Genomic DNA, 25,317 nt, shown 5'->3' on the forward strand with positions numbered 1-25,317 from the left:
TAAAACTCGTTTTTCAACCACTCCACACACTTTTTGTGAACAAACTATGGTTTTGGCAAGTCGATTAGGACATCTACTTTGTGCATGACACAAGTCATTTGTCCAACAATTGTTTACAGACAGAGTACTTCACTTATGATTCAATGTATCACAATTCCAGTGGGTCAGAAGTTTACATACACTAAGTTGACTGTGCCTTTAAACAGCTTGGAAAATTCCAGAAAATTATGTCATGGCTTTAAAAGCTTCTGATAGGCTAATTGACATCATTTGACTCAATTGGAGGTGTACCTGTGGATGTATTTCAAGGCCTACCTACGCCCACCTTGTATATGCATATCTGACACGATAGAATACTTTCCTTTCGTTGTGGTGAGCGTTGAGAGCATTTTAGCTAAGTTTTCCTGGACATTTAGATGTTCATTGCTTTCATTTGCATCTCCAAGTTGTTATTTGTCATTTCCTCTAAGGGCAAGTCGTAGCATAGTTTTACCCAGAGATTGGATCGCTGTTGTATATAGAACTGACCCGCTCACTCACTCCTGGTTGCTTGTAGACACAGTATTTAGTCCCCTTAACTTTTTTCACATTTTGTTACGTTACAGCCTTATTCTAAAATGGATTAAAAAAAATGAAACATCACCTTCACATAAGTATTCGGACCCTTTACTCAGTACTCTGTTGAAGAAACATTGGCAGCGATTACAGCCTTGATGCCTTCTTGGGCATGACTCTACAAGCTTGGCACACTTGCATTTGGAAAGTTTCTCCAATTCTTCTCTGCAGATCCTCTCTTGCTCTGTCAGATTGGATGGGGAGCGTCGCTGCACAGCTATTTTCAGGTCTCTCCAGAGATGTTCGATCGGGTTCAAGTCTGTGATCTGGCTGGACCACTCAAGGACATTCAGAGACTTGTCCCGAAGACACTCCTGTGTTGTCTTGGCTTTATGCTTAGGGTCGTTGTCCTGTTGGAAGTTGAACCTTCACCCCCAGTCTGAGGTCCTGAGCGCTCTGGAGCAGGTTTTCATCAAGGATCTCTCTGTACTTTGCTCCCTTCATCTTTCCCTCGATCCTGGCTGGTCTCCCAGTCCCTTCCTCTGAAAAACATCCCCACAGCATGATGCCATCACCACCTCCATGCTTCACCGTTGGGATAGTGCCAGGTTTCCTCCAGACGTGACGCTTGGCATTCAAGCCTGAGAGTCTCTTGTTGCCTTTTGGCAAACTCCAAGCAGGCTGTCATGTACCTTTTACTGAGGAGTGGCTTCCGTCTGGCCACTGTACCATAAAGGCCTGATTGGTGGAGTGCCGCAGAGATGGTTGTCCTTCTGGAAGGTTCTTCCATCTCCACAGAGGAACTCTGGAGCTCTGTCAGAGTGACCATCAGGTTCTTGGTCACCTCCCTGACCAAGGCCCTTCTCCCCCGATTGCTCAGTTTGGCTGGGCGGCCAGCTCTAGGTAGATTCTTGATGGTTCCAAACGTCTTCCATTTAAGAATGATGGAGGCCACTGTGTTCTTGGGGACCTTCAATGCTGCAGAAATGTTTTGGTACCCTTCTCCAGATCTGTGCATCGACACAATCCTGTCTCGGAGCTCTACGTACAATTCCTTTGACCTCATGGCTTGGTTTTTGCTCTGACATGCAACTATGGGACGTTTTATAGACAGGTGTGTGCCTTTCCAAATCATGTCCAATCAATTGAATTTACCACAGGTGAACTCCAATCAAGTTCTAGAAACATCAAGGAAGATCAATGGAAACAGGATGCACCGGAGCTCAATTTCAAGTCTCATAGCAAAGGGTCTGAATACTCATGTAAATAAGGTATTTAATTTGTTATTTTTAATACCTTTTTTCAATTTTAGAATAAGGCAGTAATCTAACACAATTTGGAAAAAGTCAAGGGGTCTGAATACTTTCCGAATGCACTGTAAATCAAATCAAATGTTGTATTTATCACGAAAAATATAAACAATAGCTGGTTACCCAGAAATGATTTTATAGAGATTAAAACGGCTGCATTGGACCTTTAAAATTACTAAAACCAAACCTAAAATGTGTAAAAATAATAATGGATGTAGATTTATACTGTTTCTTCACTCTGTCCAGCTTGCTAAGAATCATTGTACAAAAACTGGACAATCGGGGAGCATCAAAAATTCCAAAAGCGATGTATAGACGACTATTTTTAGCAAATTTTGACGGAAAGGAAATATAACCTCCAGACCTCGAAGCCTGAATGAGGCCCGCAGGGCAAAATAAGTTTGACACCCCTGGACTAAACCATATTCTGAACACATCATCATCCTCATTTAAACCCAATGGAATATCATTGCACACAGTTTGTCTCATATTAACACAGACTATTCAGAGAATGAGGGATACAACTAAATAATTAATCTAAAACATGATCAAAGTATATACAGTACATAATATTTCAGTGCTATCAGAAATAACAGTATCAAGTGTAACATCGTTCAAAGCGTTCAGCAGTATAGTTACTACCGTAGCAACCAAACGAGACTAAACTCCAACAACATCAGCAGAGCTGGGGCACGTTGGAGAAGATGGCCAAGACCACCAGGTGTGGAGAGCCTTTTCTCCTGCCCTATGCAAGAGCCGGTGCGACAGGGGTGAGTGAGTGAGTGATGAGCAACCTCAGTGACCGGTCCGGTGTGACCAAGGCAAGCACTCTGATTGATACTTAAACTGCATGAACAAAGTCTCATATGAGTCCATTCAGCTCCTATTATTCCTGATGTCCATACAGATGCACCATGGGCCCTGCAGTGCAGTCAGACGCTCTGTTCTGACCATCTGACTGTTACAGTGAGTGAAAGGCAGCATCTGTAATACAGACGAGCCAAGTTACCTCCCAAACGGCAGCTGCTGTGCTTGGAGTGGAATGAAACAGGTGCTGGCATACATTTTAATTTGAAAGAGAGTCTGTGTTCATATTTTATAGCCATTCTATGAGGTGTTGGTATTCAAGCAGAAAAAAATGCAAGGCAGCTATACTCTGGTGAGCACTGGCCAAACTAAAGCAATGGTAAAACACTTCAATAGAGAACCTCTTCTGCAATATCTCTGACAAACCAGGTGGTGGTCCTGGACAGCAATGGGGCCAGACAGTGTTTGCTGTTCGTCAGCACTTTAACTAAATAATTAAGAATATTTGGGTAAAACCAGGTGAGTCATGTGCCTGACATTTTAAAACTGCAGCTTTCTGCTGTTTGGGATTGCTGCTGCTGAGCGGCTCTGACTGATACAGAACAAACAGTATGACCTAAGCCTTGCTGAATAATGGTTGAATCGTCTGGTAAGCTGTCTCCCTTTCATCTTTAAAAGACTTGACATACTAACATGAACGTCGGCCGTGCACAGCAGGTGAGTCGTCCTATCGCCTCTCACCACAGAACGTTGGCCGTCATTTTCTGTTCATTTTCAGACAATAATACATGTTGAATCGCCATAGTTTGTTGACACCCAGCAGGTGATCTACTGTACGACTGATGTTCATTATGGTGTGTTGTGTCAGTTCAGACTGGTGGGGGACGAGCAGACCTACTGTAGTGTACTGTAAGTGAAGAGTTTATTTCCAAAATTCTATAAAATCAACCAATTTTTCAAGTGTTTTTATCAGATATGAATGCTTATGAGTGTTCTCAGTTTGTTTATTTATAGATTTTAGATGTTGCTTTTTTGCAAAGCGCTATATATCCATTGTTTATCTAAAATGGAATGTTCATATCCTGCATATTTGACTGTGATATGTGATTGTTCACCTAGCTATGTTAAGATGAATGTATTTACTGTAAGTCGCTCTGGATAAGAGCATCTGCTAAATTACTAAAATGTAAATGTTTTACATACAGATCGCATATTACTGTATTGAATTTAAAAATATATATTACACACACACACACACACACACACACACACACACACACACACACACACACACACACACACACACACACACACACACACACACACACACACACACACACACACACACACACACACACACACGTGGCCAAAAGCTTTGAGAATGACACAAATATACATTTTCACAAAGTCTGCTGCCTCAGTGTCTTTAGATATTTTTGTCAGATGTTACTATGGAATACTGAAGTATAATTACAAGCATTTCATAACTGTCAATGGCTTTTATTGACAATTACATGAAGTTGATGCAAAGAGTCAATATTTGCAGTGTTGACCCTTCTTTTTCAAGACCTCTGCAATCCATCCTGGCATGCTGTCAATTAACATCTGGGCCACATCCTGACTGATGGCAGCCCATTCTTGCATAATCAATGCTTGGAGTTTGTCAGAATTTGTGGGTTTTTGTTTGTCCACCCGCCTCTTGAGGATTGACCACAAGTTCTCAATGGGATTAAGGTCTGGGGAGTTTCCTGGCCATGGACCCAAAATATCTATGTTTTGTTCCCCGAGCCAATAAGTTATCACTTTTGCCTTATGGCAAGGTGCTCCATCATGCTGGAAAAGGCATTGTTCGTCACCAAACTGTTTCTGGATGGTTGGGAGAAATTGCTCTCGGAGGATGTGTTGGTACCATTCTTTATTCATGGCTGTGTTCTTAGGCAAAATTGTGAGTGAGCCCACTCCCTTGGCTGAGAAGCAACCCCACACATGAATGGTCTCAGGATGCTTTACTGTTGGCATGCCACAGGACTGATGGTAGCGCTCACCTTGTCTTCTCTGGACAAGCTTTTTTCCGGATGCCCCAAACAATCGGAAAGCGGATTCATCAGAGAAAATGACTTTACCACAGTCCTCAGCAGTCCAATCCCTGTACCTTTTGCAGAATATCAGTCTGTCCCTGATGTTTTTCCTGGAGAGAAGTGGCTTCTTTGCTGCCCTTCTTGACACCAGGCCATCCTCAAAGTCTTCGCCTCACTGAGCGTGCAGATGCACTCACACCTGTCTGCTGCCATTCCTGAGCAAGCTCTGTACTGGTGGTGCCCCGATCCCGCAGCTGAATAAACTTTAGGAGACGGTCCTGCCGCTTGCTGGACTTTCTTGGGCGCCCTGAAGCCTTCTTCACAACAATTGAACCGCTCTCCTTGAAGTTCTCGATGATCCGATAAATGGTTGATTTAGGTGCAATCTTACTGGCAGCAATATCCTTGCCTGTGAAGCCCTTTTTGTGCAAAGCAATGACGGCACGTGTTTCCTTGCAGGTAACCATGGTTGACAGAGGAAGAACAATGATTCCAAGCACCACCCTCCTTTTGAAGCTTCCAGTCTGTTATTCGAACTCAATCAGCATGACAGCGTGATCTCCAGCCTTGTCCTCATCAACACTCACACCTGTGTTAACGAGAGAATCACTGACATGTCAGCTGGTCCTTTTGTGGAAGGGCTGAATTTTTTGGGGGGGATTCAGTTCATTTTCATGGCAAAGAGGGACTTTGCAATTAATTGCAATTCATCTGATCACTTTTCATAACATGGAGAGTACATGCAAATGACCATCATACAAACTGAGGCAGCAGACTTTGTGAAAATTAATATTTGAGTCATTCTCAAAACTTTTGGCCACAACTGTACATACATACACACACACACACACACACACAGATTTGTACAGTTCTTTATAAAAAAAAATGTAGGCTAGTTATTGGTTACATTTTACTTATTCTGAAAGTGAGGCGGATATATAGCATTTTGCTAAATAAAACATGATTATTTGTGTATCTGAAATTAAACCATCAAGTGATAGACAAAAAAAAGATATTTGAAAAACCCCATACCATAATTAGATGGTGAAAAAAACACAATCTCTTTCATACACTGAACAAAAAATGCAACATGCAACACAATCTAAGATTCACAGTTCAAATAATGTCAATTGAAATAAATTAATTTAGGTCCTAATCTATGGATTTAACACGACTGGGAATACAGATATGCATCTGTTGGTCACAGATACCTTAAAAAAGGTAGGGGTGTGGATCAGAAAACCATTCCGTATCTGGTGTGACCACCATTTGCCTCATGAAGCGCAGCACATCTGCTTCGCATAGAGATGATCAGGCTGTTGATTGTGGCCTGTGGAATGTTGTCCCACTACTCTTCAATGGCTGTGCGAAGTTGCTGGATATTGGCGGAAACTGGAACACGCTGTTGTACACATTGATCCAGAGCATCCCAAACATGATCAACGGGTGACATGTCTGAGTATGCAGGCCATGGAAGAACTGGGACATTTTCAGGAATTGTGTATAGATCCTTGCAACATGGGGCCATGCATTATCATGCTGAAACATGATGTAATTGTGGGCGGATGAATGGCAAGACCATGGACCTCAGGATCTCGTCACGGTAACTGTGCATTCAAATTGACATTGATAAAATGCAATCGTGTTCATTCCGTAGCTTAAGCATGCCCATACCATAACCACCATGCTGTCTGCCATCTGCCCGGTACAGTGGAAACCAGGAATCATCAATGAAGAGCACACTTATACAGTGTGCAAGAGGCCATCAAAGGTGAGCATATGCAGACTGAAGTCGGTTACGATGCTGAACTGCAGTCAGGTCAAGATCCTGGTGAGGATGACACGCACGTAGATGAGCTTCCCTGAGACGGTTTCTGACAGTTTGCACAGAAATTATTCAGTTGTGCAAACCCACAGTTTCATTAGCTGTCTGGGTGACTGGTCTCAGATCATCCCACAGGTGAAGCAGCTGGATGTGGAGATCATGGGCTGGTGTGGTTACACATGATCTGCGGTTGTGAGGCTGGTTGGACTTAATTCCAAATTCTCTAAAATGAATTGGAAGTAGCTTAAGGTAGAAAAATTAACATTCAATTCTCTGGCAACAGCTCTGGTGGACATTCCTGCTGTCAGCATGCCAATTGCACGCTACCTCAAAACTGCACATTTTAGCATGGCCTTTTATTGTCCCCAGCACAAGGTTCACCTGTGTAATGATCATACTGTTTAATCAATTTCTTGATATACCGCACATGTCAGGTGGATGGATTATCTTGACAAAGGAGAAACACTCACTAACAGGGATGTAAACAAATTTGTGCACAAAATTAGAGAGAAAAACGTTTTGAGCGTCTGGAAAATTTCTGGGAACTTTTATTTCAGCTCATGAAACATGGGACCAACACTTTACATGTTGTGTTCATATTTAGTGTAATTTATTTAAACAAGTTAATTTACCTACATTTCTGAATTAACATATAGCGTTTCTGAATGAAACACTTCAAGTATTCCATACCTCGTAGTGGGCGATCCTCTGGGACTCGGAGATGAGCTGAGCGCTGCACACTTTGCAGTAGGTGTCTGTGAAAAGCCCTTGGTCCACTTCTGTAGACTTCATCTGGTGGGAGAGAGGAGAGACAAACAACTACATGAAATGTAACACTGGGTTGGGCATTTTTAAATGAGGAACTTTAAAAATAGCACAGGTATAATAAGCTTGAATGGCTCAAGTGCAATGAAGGGACATAATGGAGCAAGTAAATTATAATGTAATACTAAGATAGTTGTTTAATCAATATTTCATTATATCTAGCACTGTGATGGCAATAACAAACGCAGAGTAGGTTTTTTCTTCCTTCCAGCAGTCAGTCATAACAGAATATTATGTTGAATCAATAAACCAATTTCCAGGTAGCAGGTCAAGCCTATGTCAAGGCAATAGTAAATACATTTGTGAGACTGAAGCCCTGATAGGATTAATCTTGGAAATTCATAGAACTAAATTACTGAACTTCATCTGGGGGAGATTTGGAAGGAAATGGCAAGATGCCCCCGCCCCCTATTACTATTTCAGCCCTGCTTCCATTAGAGAGCTCACATTGCAGATTTGGGAGCACTCACGTTCATCTCATCGACTTTGTGGAGCCTTCATTAGGCATGGCAGATGAGCAGAAAAGTCAAGCAGGTATAACCTATGGCAACACTTTAAGCATTAAGACAAATCTAGAAAAAATGAACTGATTATAATACCTGGTTACTTAAAGGGGCAATCTGGAGCTATATATATATATTTGTTAACTTTTAAATGACTGATACATATCCATTGATTCTTGATGAAACATATGCATAACCCTTGACTTATTCCACATTGTTGTGTTACAGCCTAAATTCAAAATGGATTCCATTTTTTTCACCCATCTACACACAATACCCCATAATGACAAAGTGAAAACATGTTTTTGTACATTTGAGCAAATTTATAAACAATGAAACACCCTGAGCCAATACATTTTCGAATCACCTTTGGCAGCAACTACAGCTGTGAGTCTTTCTGGGTTAGTCTCTAGGAGCTTTGCACACCTGGATTGTACAATATTTGCACATTATTATTTTGTTTATTTTTCAAGCTTGTTGATCATTGCTAGACAGCAATTTTCAAGTCTTGCCATAGATTTTCAAGCTGATTTAAGTCAAAACTGTAACTAGGTCACACAGGAACAATCAATGTTATCTTGGTAAGCAACTCCAGTGTAGATTTGGCCTTCTGTTTTAGTCCTGCTGAAAGGTTAATTCATCTCCCAGTGTCTGTTGGAAAGCAGACTGAAGCCGGTCATCCTCTAGGATTTTGCCTGAGCTTAGCTTTATTCCATTTATTTTTATCCTACAAAAACTCCCTAGTCCTTGCCGATGACAAGCATACCCATAACATGATGCAGCCACCAGCATGCTTGAACATATGAAGAGTGATACTCAGTGATGTGCTGTATTGGATTTGCCCCAAACATAACGCTTTATATACAGGACATAAAGTACATTTCTTTGCCACATTTTTTGCAGTTTTACTTTAGTGCCTTATTGCAAGCAGGATGCATGTTTTAGAATATTTTTATTCTGTACAGGCTTCCTCCTTTTCACTCATTTACATTAGTATTGTGGAGTAACTACAATGTTGTTGATCCATCTTAAGTTTTCTCCTATCACAGCCATTACACTTTGTAACTGATTTAAGGTCACCGTTGGCATCATCCTTCCTCTCCGGCAACTGAGTTAGGAAGGACGCCTGCATCTTTGTATTGACTGGGTGTATTGGTACACCATCCAAAGTGTAATTAATAACTTATTCATGCTCAAAGGTATATTCAATGTCTGCTTTTTTACATTTTTTACCCATCTACCGACAGGTGCCCTTCTTTGTGAGGCATTGGAAAACCTCCCTGGTCTTTGTGGTTGAATCTGTGTTTTAAATGCACTGCTCGACTGAGGGATCTTACAGATAATTGTATATGTGTGGGGTACAGAGATGAGGTAGTAATTCAAAATCATGTTAAACACTATTACTGCACACAGAGTGAGTCTATGCAACTTGTGACTTGTTAAGCACATTTTTACTCCTGAATTTATTTAAGCTTGCCAAAAAAGGGTTGAATACTTTTAAAATTAACATGACACTTTGACATTATGGGGTATTGTGCATAGGCCGGTGACAGAACATCTGAATTTAATAAATTTTAAATTCAGACTAACATAGGGTTGCAAAGGGTGGGAACTTTCTGGTAAATGGGAAGTTAAGCCCGGGAATTTGGGGAATTTTGCTTAAAGGCAATTCTGGGTTTTGTGGCATATTTTGGTTAAACTATCCCCAATTCAATGGAATTGCATGCACAGTGCATTCGTCCATCACATGTACAGCTGATTCTCAAGATATTGCACACTAATAAGATGCTTTTGAGCCCACACTACTACACTGTCTGAGCCAAGGACTACATGCTTTCTGGAAAGTTGATTACAATACTGGGTGGGGTGAATATATTTTATATGACATACATGATTATTTGTTAACTAGTAAACAGTAGCCTACAGCAAAGTCTGTTTAAACAATTTCTAACTTGTTAACTATTTCTGTTAGTTAGTTTTTGCTACCATGTGGGTTTTAGCTAACTTGAGCATGCTAACTGAGGAGTCTTAAATCACCTGTTTCCCATACATGTTTCATTTTAAAACATTTATCTTATAAAGGAGTTGTTTAATCTAACTGCTTAACTATTTATCTGTACATGGAATTGTATTTGTTGTTTTTTTACAGGAAAATGCCACAGGTACTATCTGATGTGTGGAGACATTTCACTGCAGCAAATGTAGAAGGAAAAGCTGTGTACATTTGCAAATACTGTGCCAAATCATATGTGAAGAATGCAACAAAGTCGCAGAATCATCTGGCCAAAAGCGCTCACAAGCAACCTCTGACAAAAGTCCCTCTTCTTCTATTTCAGGTGTAAATTATTAATCAGATACCGTATCGATAGCAACAGCCCATGGTCCTCCTGAAATCAGAAGTTCTTTTGAGTCAATGGAGGAACGTAGTCAGAGAAACGCTGATGAATTTCTTGCTCGACCTGTGTATGCAACTGGTTCACCTCTGATGCTCACAGGCAACTTGTATTGGAAGAGATTTCTGAATGTTCTTCCCCCAGCATACACACCTCCAACCAGACATGCTTTATCCACTCATTTCCTGGATGCAGAGTTCAGAGTTCAAGTGAAGGCCAAGCAAATGATAGAGAAAGCAGACTATTGCCATCATCTCTGATCAGTGGTCGAATGTTCATGGACATGGAATAATTAACTACATCATCTCCACCCCTCAACCAGTATTCTACAAGAGCACAGACACAAGGGACAACAGACACACCGGTCTCTACATTGCAGATGAACTGAAGGCAGTCATCAATGACCTTGGACCACAGAAGGTATTTGCCCTGGTGACAGACAATGCTGCGAACATGAAGGCTGCTTGGTCTAAAGTGGAGGAGTCCTACCCTCACATCACACCCAATGGCTGTGCTGCTCATGCATTGAATCTGTTCCTCAAGGACATCATGGCACTGAAAACAATGGATACACTACAAGATAACCAAGGAAATGGTTAGGTATGTGAAGGGTCATCAAGTTGTAGCAGCAATCTACCTTACCAAGCAAAGTGAGAAGAATAAGAGCACCACATTGAAGCTGCCCAGAAACACCCATTAGGGTGGTGTTGTCATCATGTTTGACAGTCTCCTAGAGGGGAAGGAGTCTCTCCAAGAAATGGCCATATCACAGTCTGCCGATATGGACAGCCCCATCAAGAGGATCCTCCTGGATGATGAATTTTGGGAGAGAGTGGTAAGCGGCCTGAAACTCCTGAAACCTATAGCAGTAGCCATTACACAGATTGAGGGAGACAATGCCATCCTCTGATGTTCAGACTCTGCTTGCAGATGTAAGAGAAGAAATCCGTACTGCCCTGCCCACTTCACTGTTGCTCCAAGCAGAGGAAACTGCAGTTCTGAAATACATCAAAAAGCGTGAAGACTTCTGCCTGAAGCCCATACATGCCACAGTATACATGTTGAACCCCAAGTATGTTGGCAAGAGCATCCTGTCTGGTGCAGAGATCAACAGGGCCTATGGTGTCATCACTACCATGTCTCACAACCTTGGCCTGGATTAGGGCAAGGTTCTTGGCAGTCTGGCGAAGTACACTTCCAAGCAAGGGCTTTGGGATGGAGATGCAATATGGCAGTCATGCCAACATAGCTCATCAGCCACCTGGTGGAAAGAACTTTGTGGATCTGAGGCTCTTTCCCCTGTTGACTCCCTCATCCTCCAAATCCCACCAACATCAGCCGCCTCAGAGCTCTACAGGTCCTTGTTTGAAAACACACACACAACAGGCTGATCAATACAATGGTTGAAAAATTGGTGGCCATACAGGCAAATTTGTGGCTTTTTGAGCCTGACAACGAGCCATCCTCAACAAGGTTGGAAAATGACAGTGAAGATGAGGCCTCAGAGTCTGGTGATCAAGAGGTGGACATTGAGGAGGTCCAGGGAGAAGACATGGAAGCCTGAGAGGAAGACAACCAAAGCTTTAGTTTCTAGACTATCATTTTACAGATGTATGTTGAAAACGTTTTTTGGGAGATGCGATGGATCATTGGGGATCATTCAATATTCCCTTTCTTTTGTTGTTCAGTGAAATCATCCCATGTGACTAGTCAACTCATTTAATTAAAGTTCAATTGTAACTAAATTATATATTTTTTTTCTATTAGAAGGATTTAATTATTTGCAATTATGTCTACATAAGGTAAAAGGTTTATGTTTCTGTCTCCATATGATATGGTAACTATATCCAATGCAAAAAACATCTACATTTAAAATGGTATTAATTAATGAATAAATTCCCATATATTCCCGTTAATTCCCACGGAAAGTTTCCACCCCTGAATATTCCCCAAAATGTGCAACCCTAGACTAACACAACAAAATGTAGAAAAGGTCAAGGGGTGTGAATACTTTCTGAAGGCACTATAATTAATAAATGCCTTGTGAGCTTAATTCAACTGTCGTACCCCATCAGAACCCAAAATATAAGCTCGCTTTACACCTTTATTTGTAAACAATGTAACCTTATCGCCTCAAAACCTGGTTAAAACTATAATTTTGATATCATAGATGGTCAGTCCTTGCATCCATAGCTCAGTCTATGCATTTGAGAGTGGTTACATTTCTCCAGGCCCATCCCTCAGAATTATACCAAAACAGTGGTGGGGTGATTCTTTGAACTGCAGATTGTCCCTTTAAAACTTCAATCAGTGCAGGATACAAGCAAAACTTCTCTCTAAAACAATCAATACTTTAACTGATTCTGTAAAATCTTTGACAAATGTAAGTGTAGAATCTGCAGCATGTTTTTACAGCTAGGGTATGTGACCTGACTTATCTGTAATAAGCATGTGGCTCAGGGGCCATATATAGGGGATAGGGTACCAATTGTGATGCAATTACTATAATCCTCTAAACTTTATCACCCCACCACACACTATATACTTAAAGGCCAACCTGGAACCCTTTACACTCATACCCTCATACCAGGTTGAAAATGGCAGATTTGGGCACTAATAAGCACCTGCATTGGAACGTATTGTCTGTAGACCTCTGGCTCGGTTCTTCACAGCGCTGTGTGGGGTTTGACTGACAGCCGTTCTGATGCGAAGTTGAGGACTATAATAAATACTGCTTTGATGTCATACAAGCAAGCCAAACACCGGTGAGTACAAATGTGTATTTCATATCTCCAAATCATAAAACTCATGGGATATACAGGGTCAACATTTACGATCACTGTTTTTGATGTACAGTTACAAGATGACATGACGTCATACCCAGGGTTGTTCTGAACAGAATGAGTCTATTTTTGTTTATTTTGAGAGAAAGAAATGCTGCTTGACACACGCACCTAAATGCACTCATGAGTCCTTTCTACGAGCGCCAAAATTAGGATCTGTTTCCTTGAATTGCCTTGTGAAAGCCTAACACTGTAAGATTGTATTTATAACTTCGCTATTCATGTTGGCTATAGAACAAGCTTTCAAATCATGCCCACCTGACCCAGATTTATAATGGATCGTTTTTTAGATTGCGTAAACAACAGTAACTGTGTGATGGCGGGGATGCAAGGTTGTGTTCCAAATGAAACAACTACAGGTGCTTGCTCTAGTTCCTTGCTCTAGTATCTTATAGTTTTATGACTCAAAGAAAAGTCTTCGAGTCATAAAAGTGTATTGAAATTGCTTAGGAACTATGCACACTTTGGAGAGGTGGGTGGCCACTTGGAGACACCAGTTACTCCTCTCATCTTATGTTGCACCTACCCCACATTTTCCAGGAATAGTCATGTTACTAAATGTATTTAGAGTATTTTCTGATTCGTTATCAACAAATGTGGCAAAAAGTACAGTAAATGTAAAACGTACATAGAATCAAGAGTAATGTTTGGATTCATTCGTGTCAGGTGAACTGGTATATACTCAACTTTGGTCTCACTAGTTTCCCATCATCTACAAACTGTTCGCTTTCAATTGCTACCATGGTTATGCATTTAATATTTATTCTGTAAGAAACATTTCAATGTAGCCCTATCCTTATAGGCCAATTCCCACAAGGTTAAAGGGCTAAAAGAGAATATCACCACATACAGTGGGCTCCAATTACTGGCACCCCTGACTGGCAATGCACAAACAATACTTTAAAAAATATAATTATAGAGATAAACTCAAAATACCAACATGTGAGAAATACTGTACTTTATTAATGTTTCAATGGAACCCACCACAATCATACAATTATTTAATACAAAAGACATTTCACCAAAATCAATGTTTCATAAGTATTGGCACTCCTCATTTAGTACTTAGTGCAACCACTTCTGGCAAGGATAACAGCATGGTCTTTTCCTGTAATGTTTGACAAGGTTAAGGAAAACATTTGGAGGGATTTTGGACCATTCCCATATGCAGATCCTTTCAAGATCCTTCACATTCATGGGTTTGTGCTTATCAACTGCCCTCTTCAACTCAGCCCACAGGTTTTCGATTGGATTGAGGTCCGGCGACTGAGATGGCCATGGCAGAACATTGATGTTGTTGTCACAGAACCATTTCTGTGTGGATCTTGAGGTCTGTTTTGGGTCATTGTCTTGTTGGAAAGTCCACATACAGCCAAGTCCCAGCCTTCAGGCAGAGGCAACCAGATTGTCAGCCAAAATTGCCTGATACTTGGTGGAATTCATTATGCCATCAATCTTAACCAGTGCCTCTGGACCTCTGGAATTAAAACAGCCCCAAAACATCACTGACCCACCACCATATTTCACCGTGGGTATGAGGTGCCTCTCCTTGTATGGATCTCTGTTTCGACACCAAACATGTCGATGCTGTATCTGACCAAAACGTTCAATGTTGGTCTCATCTGACCAGAGCACCTTCTTCCAATCATAATTTAAATGACGTTTGGCAAACTCCAAGCGCTTGTGTCTGTGTCTTGGGGTCATTAAGGGCTTTCTTCTGGCAACCCTTCCAAAGACCCTGTGGTTGTGGAGGTGGCATCTGATTGTGCTTTTTCAACCTGGTGACCCCAAGACGCCACCAAGGCCTGCAATTCTTAAACAGGGATCCTTGGGGATTTTGTTGCTTCTCTCACCATCCTCCTCCCTTTCCTGGGGGGCAAAATGCATTTGCGTCCTTTACCCGTGAGGTTTTCAACTGTTCCATATCTTTTGAATGTTTTAATTATTGCCCTGACAGTGCTCAGTGGTATATTCAATCGTTTGTGGATCTTCTTGTAGCCATTACCATTTATGAATGTTTACGACCATCTGTCCCTTTTGAACTGCCAGTTCTTTTCTTTTCTTCATGGTGTTGGATGACAAAGGGATATTGCAAGCGTGTTACCTCTTTTTTATACCCTACTGAAAATGGAAGTAATGTAATGGCTCAATATAGTTCCTTAACACTTAGATAAACTTAAATAAGTGGAATATAATTCCTGGTTTAATTTTGGTAGATGTTATTTACAATAATATTTAAGGGTGCCATTAATTGTGAAACCTTGATTTGGAGGACATTGATTTTTAATTAAATCAATAAATGATTTTGGTGGGTTCCACTGAAACATTAATAAAGTACAGTATTTTTCACATGTTGGTATTTTGAGTTTGTCTCTATAATTATATTGTTTATATTTTTTTAAGTATTGTTTGTACATTGCCAGTCAGGGGTGCCAGTAATTTTGGAGCCCACTGTACTTAAATAATACGAGATGAATCCTAACATTAAAAAAACGTATGTATGTAATGTCTTCTTTATACAAAAGTTTGGACATATTAAGTTATTTGTCCCTTATTGGCATCTCCAAATCACTAGCCTTAAATAAAACAAATAGGCCCACATCACACTGGTATTGGAAAAGCTTTTGGGTACGTGTTGGCCTACAGGAAATAGCAGGTGAACAATCTAGAAATAAACTTTTCTGCCTTAGGGTGGCCCATACATCGCTCCTTTTTCTCTTTCTATCCATGATTATGTGTAAATAAATCATGAGCCCATTGGATGGAGACAGATCCTCCAGATGATGTATTTGTGTAGCCTGCCCTGGAGTAACAGGTACAACAGAGGAATAAAATAAACAATAAGCAAGGTAAGGAGGAGTGAGGAACGTGTTAGAGGACAAAGGCAATAAGCCATCTCAGTAAACTCCTCGATACTTTCTACTTTTACACATTTTAAGATTCACATTATTCAATTCACATTGATTTGCCTAGTTTTCATCACTGGACATTTTTGTTATTTTTGTCTTTTGCACGTATTTTTATAACTTGCCGCATGAATAGTGCAATAAAGTACAGATAGTTTGGTGAAGTGTGAATAGTGTGGTAAAATGTAGGGATAGGTACTTGCCAGCCGACGTGTTTCAGAGCTGAAGGACAAGTTGAGGAGGCAGGCAAAACAGGACATACACATAAGATCTTCAAGTAGTAACGTCAAAAGAAAAGGCCCAGCTCATCCATCAGAGCATAAATCAATGTCACGCCGATAGGTTACTTAACTTCACTTGAGATACCTATAAAACAAGCAATCAAACAACTGTGAATCATACCAAACAGAAGTTCAGTCTAAGCTGTTCAAAGTTGAAGTGATCTGGAGTGAAGTGGGGTGGTTGGCCAAACAGTTCACACCCTGCATTAGTGTCCTTTCACATGATCATGGTGACCTCAGGAGTTCTCCAGGGGGTCCATTTATAAACCGTGCGTACTATACATACAAAATATGTGTGCCAGTTTTCCCGCAAAAGTTAGCATTTCTAAAAACTGAACTTGGAGTGAGAATGTCCTTACCTCTACGCAAACTTTAGACCATGCGTATGCACTTTTTCTAGTTGTTGAAGTGATCTATTGCAAGCAGGCAAGTAAGTATTTTGTGCAAATGGGGGGGTATTTTTTTTGAAAATCAAAATGATAACATTTGCCGTGGCTCTTTCTTTTAGAAACTGTTGTGGCCTAATTCCAATAGTTCCAAATTATACCGGTGTTATTGTTGCCATAAAAGGTGGATGGAGGGTGTTTTCCAGGCGGAGTTATCATGCTTGTTCACGCACTCAGTTTTAGGACGCGTCTCATTTATAATGGAAAACACACACTGTATATGTATGGCATGCAGTTTACAAATCTAAATATTTTTTGACTTCCGGATTCTTTTCAGAAATTGCGTATTCTTTTCAGAAGCACTGGCATGCCCTACAATTTGCCAAACTAGCCATTCAAAGTCAAACACAATGTCTTTTCAGAGATTTATTCTGCATAATAAGTACTACCCTACAATCACATTACTTTAATAATAATTGATTGGATTTATATAGAGCTTTTCTACCAATTTAGGTACTCAAAGCGCTTTACATAGTAAGGGGGAAACTCCACCACCAATGTGTGTCATGCATGGCAACCATTTTTGTGCCAGAACACTCACCACATATCAGCTATCAGGTGGAGAAGTGAGGAGTGATATATGCCAATTAGGGATGAGGGGGATGATTAGGTGGCCATGATGGAATGGGGCCAGGTTGGGAATTTACCCATGACACCAGGGGTAACACTCCTATACTCTTACGATAAGTTTCATGGGATTTGTTATGACCACAGGGAGTCAGGACATGCATTTAACGTCGCATCCAAAAGAATGCACACTCTGCAGGGCAAAGTCCCCTTCACTGCCCTGGTGCATTGGGATTTCTTTAGACCAGAGGAAAGAGAGCCACCTACCGGACCTCCAACACCCCTAACCACAGCATCTGGTCTCACATCCAGGGACAGATCAGGACCGACCCTGTTTAGCTTCAGAGGCAAGCCAGTAGTGGGATGCAGGTTGGTATGCTGATGTTAACGTAGATATTTCGTTTATCACTGTAAAATAACAGTGATAGAGAATATATATATTTGTCAGTAACATAACCTTCTCTAAATCTCTGGGTTTATGTAAGAGTCTGTTTTAATCTGGGTAACTCTTACTCTTCCATTTGAATTATCCCATTAATGCCTAGTACAGGATTATTTTGTTCCAGACTGCCTTTTCACCTTTTGGCATTTTGTGTCGCTTGTTCTTTAAAATAATGTGACCTTGGCACTGAGTTCCAGCGGGCAGCACAATGCCTGTAAGCTGTTATCAGCGGAGAGAGGGAGGGAGGCTGGCATTCAGAGCTCCTGTGTAGAGGGGAGGGGCCAAAGCACCAAACTGATGGGATGAGGACAAAACCCAGTGTCTGAATGCTGCAGCACCAACCAACAAACTAACAGGGGAAGAGCAGAGGATATAGAATAAATAAATCAGTGCAACCTCCGCTCAGGAGCCCACATCGACGTCAACATGTGCTGCCGAGTCACACTGGGCTGTCGTCTAGGTGCCCCTCCTGGCAAAGGAAAGGTCTGACGCTGCACTCCTTCATTCACCAGCTACAAGGGCCAGGAATAGGAAGAGAAAACACAACTGTCATGGGCTAGCCTCGCTGTTTCCCTGTCCTCTCTCACTTTCTACCCATATTCTCAAAGATCTCTCTAAAACATACAGAAATTAGGCTTTACGTTTCACAAGAAATACAATGCTTGGAAAGCCTCGGAAATGTGTATATAACAACTAGAGAGTGGAAATAGGTTAGGAAGATAGAATGGAACTTTTGTTGAACTGAATAATTGATTGAAAACGTGAGTCAACAGTTCCGTGTAAATCATTCAAGGTGTTCAGCACACTGCTCTAACTTGGTCATTAGTGGGTTTAGGAGAGAGTGGTACCTCTATAATTCATGACCAAAAAAGTTTGTGCATTTGTTCAAATCATTTAACTAATTTATCTTATATAACACTTTGAATGTAACTTCAGTTGTTGACTGACCCAGACTATCCATACATTTTTAACATGTTTTGAAATAGTTACATCTTCTGAAATGGTTACATTAGCAGGAAATGTAAACACTTTATGAGCTCAAAAAGTAATCTTGCCCACGTCACTGAATAACATTATTGAGCCTTGAACACAGCATTGTTTCAAAATAGCTAAAATAGAAAGACTAATGGAATACCAATTTTCATCTCCCTCCTCCCCCCCCCCCCCCCCCAAATCGCTCCCTAAGAGCGTAAGAGCAGGTCAAGTGCTACATTTGCTCTAATGGAGGAGAAAATATGAATATGTAGTCACATTACTGTCACATAAATCAATCCCATCCATTCCAAGAAACTCCTAACATTTCCTTGTCAGCTCAGGGATTTGATCTTGCAACCTTTCGGTTACTAGTCCAGCGCTCTAACCACTAGGCAACCTGCCGCCCCACATGCTCCTATGAACATGTGAAGTTCATAGGAGCATGTCAAAAACATATATACATTTTTCACAAAATGTTCCATCCTAAAAATTTGGAATAAAAAGTTCACAGAAGTAACAAGTAAAAGTAGACCTATCCATTAGTTAGTGTTTTTACTGATAACACATTTTGTTAATGAATTATTCAGTTATTAAAACTTGAAATTCGGTAACGGACTTTTTTCTATTGAATTGGCTACAATGGGAAATCATAGAAGTCACAAACAACATGTGGGGGTCACAAGTTTGGACAGCTCAGTTCAGTACTGTACAGTAGAGTTCAGTACAGCACACAGTAGAGAACACTAAAGTTGAGTACACTATAATGTACAGTACTGTATCATACTCTGCTTTACTGTACTGTATTGAACTCTACTAATCTCTACTCGAATGTACTTGACTGTAATCTACTGAGCTCTACCGTGCTGTACTTTGATGTCCAAACTTGTGAAACATAGACGTATATGATTGGTTTCAGATTTGGTACGGTCCAACCAAATTTGGTCTCGTTTGGGGCAAGAGCTCATTAAAATAATAGCCAATGTTTAGAATAATATCCCAACATACAAAGGAGGACATTGCATATTTCTACCTTGGTGTACCTATTCAGGATACATCACCATGAAGAGAATGACCTTCATATCCATAAATAAGCATTTCTGTGTAGTAAGTGAGAAATCTGAGTCTCAGCGCACTCTCTCTGGCTAGGCTGCTGGTTGTCCTGCAGCGCTGTGTCCCAGCTGAGCTCATTACCATCAGCTGTGTCCAGTGATTCTATTTCTATGTTGTAGGCTGCAGGCATTCGTGGCAGCACATCAGAGCAACACAGAGGAGAATCCAGGGTGAGAGGGAAGGCACTGAGGAGGAAGAGACTGGATTGTAGCCTCTTACACTAATCAGAGGTATTACTAGGCCTATAGACAGACAGGTTGTGTACACTGCTAGACAACTCCCCAGCTGGAAACTTTGGCTGAGAAAACTTCATTTTAAATAGTCTTATAAGACCAGTGTGGTTCTTTCAATGATGCTCAAAGGACAAACAGCCCCAAAAAAATCTAAATCTTGAGAAATGTACGATTGCAGGATGGCAAATTGACATACTTCACACAAATATAAATATTTGTTCTTGAGGGAGGTTTGTTTACCGTTTTTCCTCGACTACCTAAGCACCTTTGTCTAAACAGAATTCACTTTTCTAAACAATTAACACTCAGCCCCAAACTGAAACAATTTGGCCAAAATTACACATTTCACTTTCAAAATGCATTGAGACTCAAAATATTAAATACATGACACAAAATCATCTACCTCCATCAAAACATACAACTTGTTATCTAATGAAAAGTTATTTAAATCAATCATTACACAGTGGCCCAATAAATACTAACTACACTATCAATATACACAAACATGGTGAACGCTCTTTTATATATCTGTGCCATTTGTTGATACTATAATTATAGTATGCAACATAAAAGGCAAGTAAACATTATCACAGCATGGGCTGCATTATTTTTTTCTAAAATGATTTTACCAGATGACCAATGAAGAAAGAATGTCACTCAAGAGCATGAATATCCAGAAACAAAATGCTTTATTTGACCTTTTTCCATTTTTACTGAGAGCTGAACTATCTTCCTCTATGGGCCCCTCTGCCTCTCCTTTGTCCTTGCACTCACGAGGCCTCTTACTTGGTCCATTCTTGGAAACAGCAACTCTGAGGTGACCTCTTATGCATGATTAAAGACTGATTGCTGATTGCACAATTGTTCAGAGGTTTTACACACGTGCAGAAGAGGTTCACATTCATGGAAGTAATTTGCATCAGCGGTGACCAAAATGTTTTCATTTTGTTTGTCATGATTACTCAACTGGAGTTTTTCTTCATTTGTAGAGAATTGTGTTTACTGTTTTGAAAAATGTGCTTAGCATTTTCATTGTGTGTGAAAGCAATGAGAAATGACACAGTTTTGCAACAACAAAAAAATAATGTTGTGCTCATTAGGTCATGATGGAGATCAAGTGGACCCCAGTTTCTTTAAAATTGTCTTAGCAAAAACGGTAAATGTTATTTGAGTAGATAAAGCTGTAAAATGTCGGCAATTGTCTAATGTGCCAGATCTTTTTTCTAACGCACTTCATTAATGGAGAGGATGGGTTAAAAACAGACTAAAGTCTATCCAATGTGTTTCATTTTTAAAAGCAGAGCGAGCTACCTCTTCACTCCGAATAAAAGAGAATATTATAGTATTCTAATGATTCCAGATCACTTTCATGGGGAAAACCCTCAGCAATAATACATAGGCCTATTTAGCAGAACATAACAACCACACATTGATTATAAATGATCAGCTGCTTATCCATTCCATAGTATAACTAATAAAACAGCCAATTCATTATAACAGCACTATACATGATGGGCATTATTAAGGATGAAAGAGATGGGCTCAATAGCACTGGATAGAGTTACAATTACTATAACATAAACAGCTCCTGGTGCCCATGGATGGCATAGGGTCAAATCTGTCTGAATTGAGATCAAGCCAAGAGATGATTTGGACAGCAACAGGAACATGATGAGATTCCTACGTAGGAGTACTAGTGGTAGCTCAGAACAGTAAACAGGCATGTTGGTGCCAGAGCTGTGTTATAGGTTGCAAACTACCTAAGACATTAAGGAGGTTGGTTAAACATATTATCTAAGGAACAGACTCTACCACTGGAGGTTGTTGGCACCTTAACTGGGGAGAACGGGCTTGTGGTAATGACTGGAGTGGAATCAGTGGAAGTAGCAAACACATTGTTTCCAGGTGTTTGATGCCATTCCATTTGCTCCCTTCCGGCCATTATGATGAGCCGTTTTCCCCTCAGCAGCCTCCTTTGGACTCCGCCTGTCATTGTCTTCGAGAATGAACAATCATAAAATGACTACTGAATGGAAAGTTAAGAGATACTTGCTAAACTTTAGTTTGCATTTACATAAGGTCCCAACTAGGACAGCATAATTAGTGTGAAAAGACGAAAAAACATGATACTTTTCTCTTTGTTTTCATTCAGTAAACGCAAAGCACGCAGTCATCCAGATGCTCCACAACACTAATAATGGATCAGACTTCAGTTATAACTGCCAACTGCAGATACAACACATCTCAGAGCAAGACAGGGTAATAAACCAAGCAAATAACTAAACTTTCCAGGTTTGCACCTCAATTCCAGCAGGTCCTCATTAAGTTATTTCTCAAAGGTTCTCACAGTTGGTCATTTATTTTATTCTATTCCCTCAAAAGTCCTCAACTTGTAAACAGAATGCTGAAAGATGATGTATTCCTGGACTGAGGCTAAAATAGTAAAACAGCCTGATACAGATAGGGAACCACAGAGAGATTAGCACATACTGGAGTGGTAGGAGGGATTGATTATCATACAGCTATACTTCATTCAGAGTTTAAAAAACAGCATGTAACACAAACAATTACAAGTAGGCTAATTACATGTGTACTACGATTTCTTTATCCACTCCGCCACCATTTATAAATGATCTACTTCATCCGAATTCTGTAAAAAAAACATGCACTTTAGTCTGAAGGACTTAAATTATTTTAGCACAGCAAAGGTCAGACAACAGCCTGGCTTTATCAGCCTAATAGAGTGCATTGTGAGCATGCATATAAACCAGTGTTTACATTATAAGCAATTATGAATACAATCCTCTACAAACCTGACTAACACCAACAAAGAGCTTAGTTCATGAGCAATACTATAACACTACCACTGTGTTTTATCTATCCAATTACAACATAGAAAAAATACCAACTCTGCAAAATAAACCACACAAGGGGCTAGAATTTCTCTTGCTTTCCACCAATAGGGAAACACAAATTGATAACTACATCTGCAACCTCCCTCAGTAGATAATAAAATACAACCGGCCAAGAAAATTGACAATGAAAGCAGGGGGACTTGCCAGACAGTTTAACTGAAGCTACAGCTGCTTGGCCTCTCCTCACCCAGGTTGATCTGTGAGGATCATGAGGCCGTTTGTCCAGTCTAAGGATGTACATCTTTCCATTTCAAGACAATTCCATACGTATCTAGATACATGAGCTCTGACACGATACAGGAATGTTGTAGTTTGAAACGATTCGGTGCGACTCCAGAATGAATTGATGCACTAACATGTTTTGCATAAACACCTTCATTTTCCATTCTAAATTAAAACCTGCTGCTGGTGGAGCTCATGAGCCTGGGCATTTCTAAGCTGGATATGTGTGTATGATGCATGTCTATGGTGTACAGTATGTAGTACCACTATTAGATGGGTGGGTGGGGCAATGTACCCCCCCCCCAACACAGAACCCATCTTCGCAGATAGTTTGAGCTAGTAATGTATAAATATTTCTTGTTTGACAATAAGCTATGACATAAGTAATGAATATATAGCACTTTGGATTCCACCCCCATTTCAAAATCAAATGGTTTAAATACTTTTTGAAAGTTTTTGTTAGCTAGAAAGTTGTTTTTCATATTTTAGTTTTAAGTCTATCCCAAACCTTAACCCTTACTTTAACCATCCAGAGTTAATGCCTAACCTTAAGATTTCCGAGTTCAAGCCTAAACTTAACCCTAACCTTAAAAATGTGACGTTTGAGAAACATGGATGAACGTCTAATTCTGACGTGAGACTGAGAGCCATGTGCGCCTCGCAAGTGATTGCTGTCCTCGTTATGAAATTATCAACTTTACCCTGTATATCTAAAAATGACCATATACAATGATTTCTTTAAAGCAAAAGTACCAAACCTGTTGCTGACGGTGAACCTGAATCGAAAAACTCAAAATAAAATCTATTGTAAGCCCCGTTCAGCAGCTATAGACAGATGACAGTTGTGTCTCCAGTATAGACAGCAATAACCTAGCAAATTACATAGGGTGTCACTCAGCTAATACAGCCGACTATCGTGCAAGCCATTTTAGCATTTGAATGCTGAAGGTGCTTTACAGATGTGGAAGATCAGGAACAGGCCGCCTACCTCGCATTGGTCAGCGTGTGAACCTGGGGTCTGTGTGCAGTTTGACTAGGCTACTGATATTCCCTGGTGTTGTTCGGAATGAAAAATGACTAGTAGATCAATGACTGTCAACACAGTTACATGCAGGAGAAAACACATCAGTAGTCACAAAATATTTGATATTTTTAGAAAGTAGAAAGACAGTAATATGAGCAAAAAATGTTAGTGAATCAGAGATTCGAATGTTGTATGTGGACATGAGGTCGACCGATTATCAGGCCGATTATTTCATATATAAATATATGAAATAATATAAATATATATATATATTTAATAATGACAATTACAACAATACTGAATGATCAATGAACACTTCTATTTTAACTTAATATAATACATAAATAAAATCTATTTAGTCTCAAATAAATAATGAAACATGCTCAATTTGGTTTAAATAATGCAAAAACACAGTGTTGGAGAAGAAAGTAAAAGTGCAATATGTGCCATGTAAAAAAGCTAACATTTTAGTTCCTTGCTCAGAACATATGAAAGCTGGTGGTTCAATATTCCCAGTTCTTCAATATTCCCAGTAAAGAAATATTAGGCTGCAGTTATTATGGGAATTATGATGCGTTGACTATTTCTCTCTATACCATTTGTATTTCATATACCTTTGACTATTGGATTTTCTTATAGGCACTTTAATATTGCCAGCCTAATCTCAGGAGTTGATAGGCTTAAAGTTATAAACAGCGCTGAGATCAAGCATTGCTAAGAGCTGCTGGCAAACGCAGTAAATTTTGAATGAATGCTTATGAGCCTGCTGCTGCCTACCACCGCTCAGTCAGACTGCTCTATCAAATCGTAGACTTAATTATAATAAACACAGAAATACGAGCCTTTGGTCATTAATATGGTCAAATCCGGAAACTATCATTTCGAAAACAAAACGTTTATTCTTTCAATGAAATACGGAACCATTCCATATTTTGTGGAACGGGTGGCAACCCTAACACAGAACCCAAACCGGCTGCGCACGTGCGCCATCATGCATACATTTATTTTGTCCCCCTACACCAAACGCGATCACGACGCGCAGGTTAAAATATCAAAA

General features: G+C 40.2%; 1 protein-coding gene across 2 annotated transcripts in view; it reads right to left on the minus strand.

The window, feature by feature from the left end:
* Positions 1 to 25,317, minus strand: part of LOC115200383 (zinc finger matrin-type protein 4-like) — a 201,906-nt gene that overhangs the window by 145,685 nt on the left and 30,904 nt on the right. For both annotated transcript variants that reach the window (XM_029763411.1, XM_029763410.1), the window contains exon 2: positions 7,266 to 7,367. In XM_029763411.1, coding sequence (XP_029619271.1) covers positions 7,266 to 7,367 — 102 coding nt within the window. The remainder of the gene's footprint in view (positions 1 to 7,265; positions 7,368 to 25,317) is intronic.

This window comes from Salmo trutta, chromosome 9, assembly GCF_901001165.1.
Source record: "Salmo trutta chromosome 9, fSalTru1.1, whole genome shotgun sequence".
NCBI lineage: Eukaryota > Metazoa > Chordata > Actinopteri > Salmoniformes > Salmonidae > Salmo > Salmo trutta.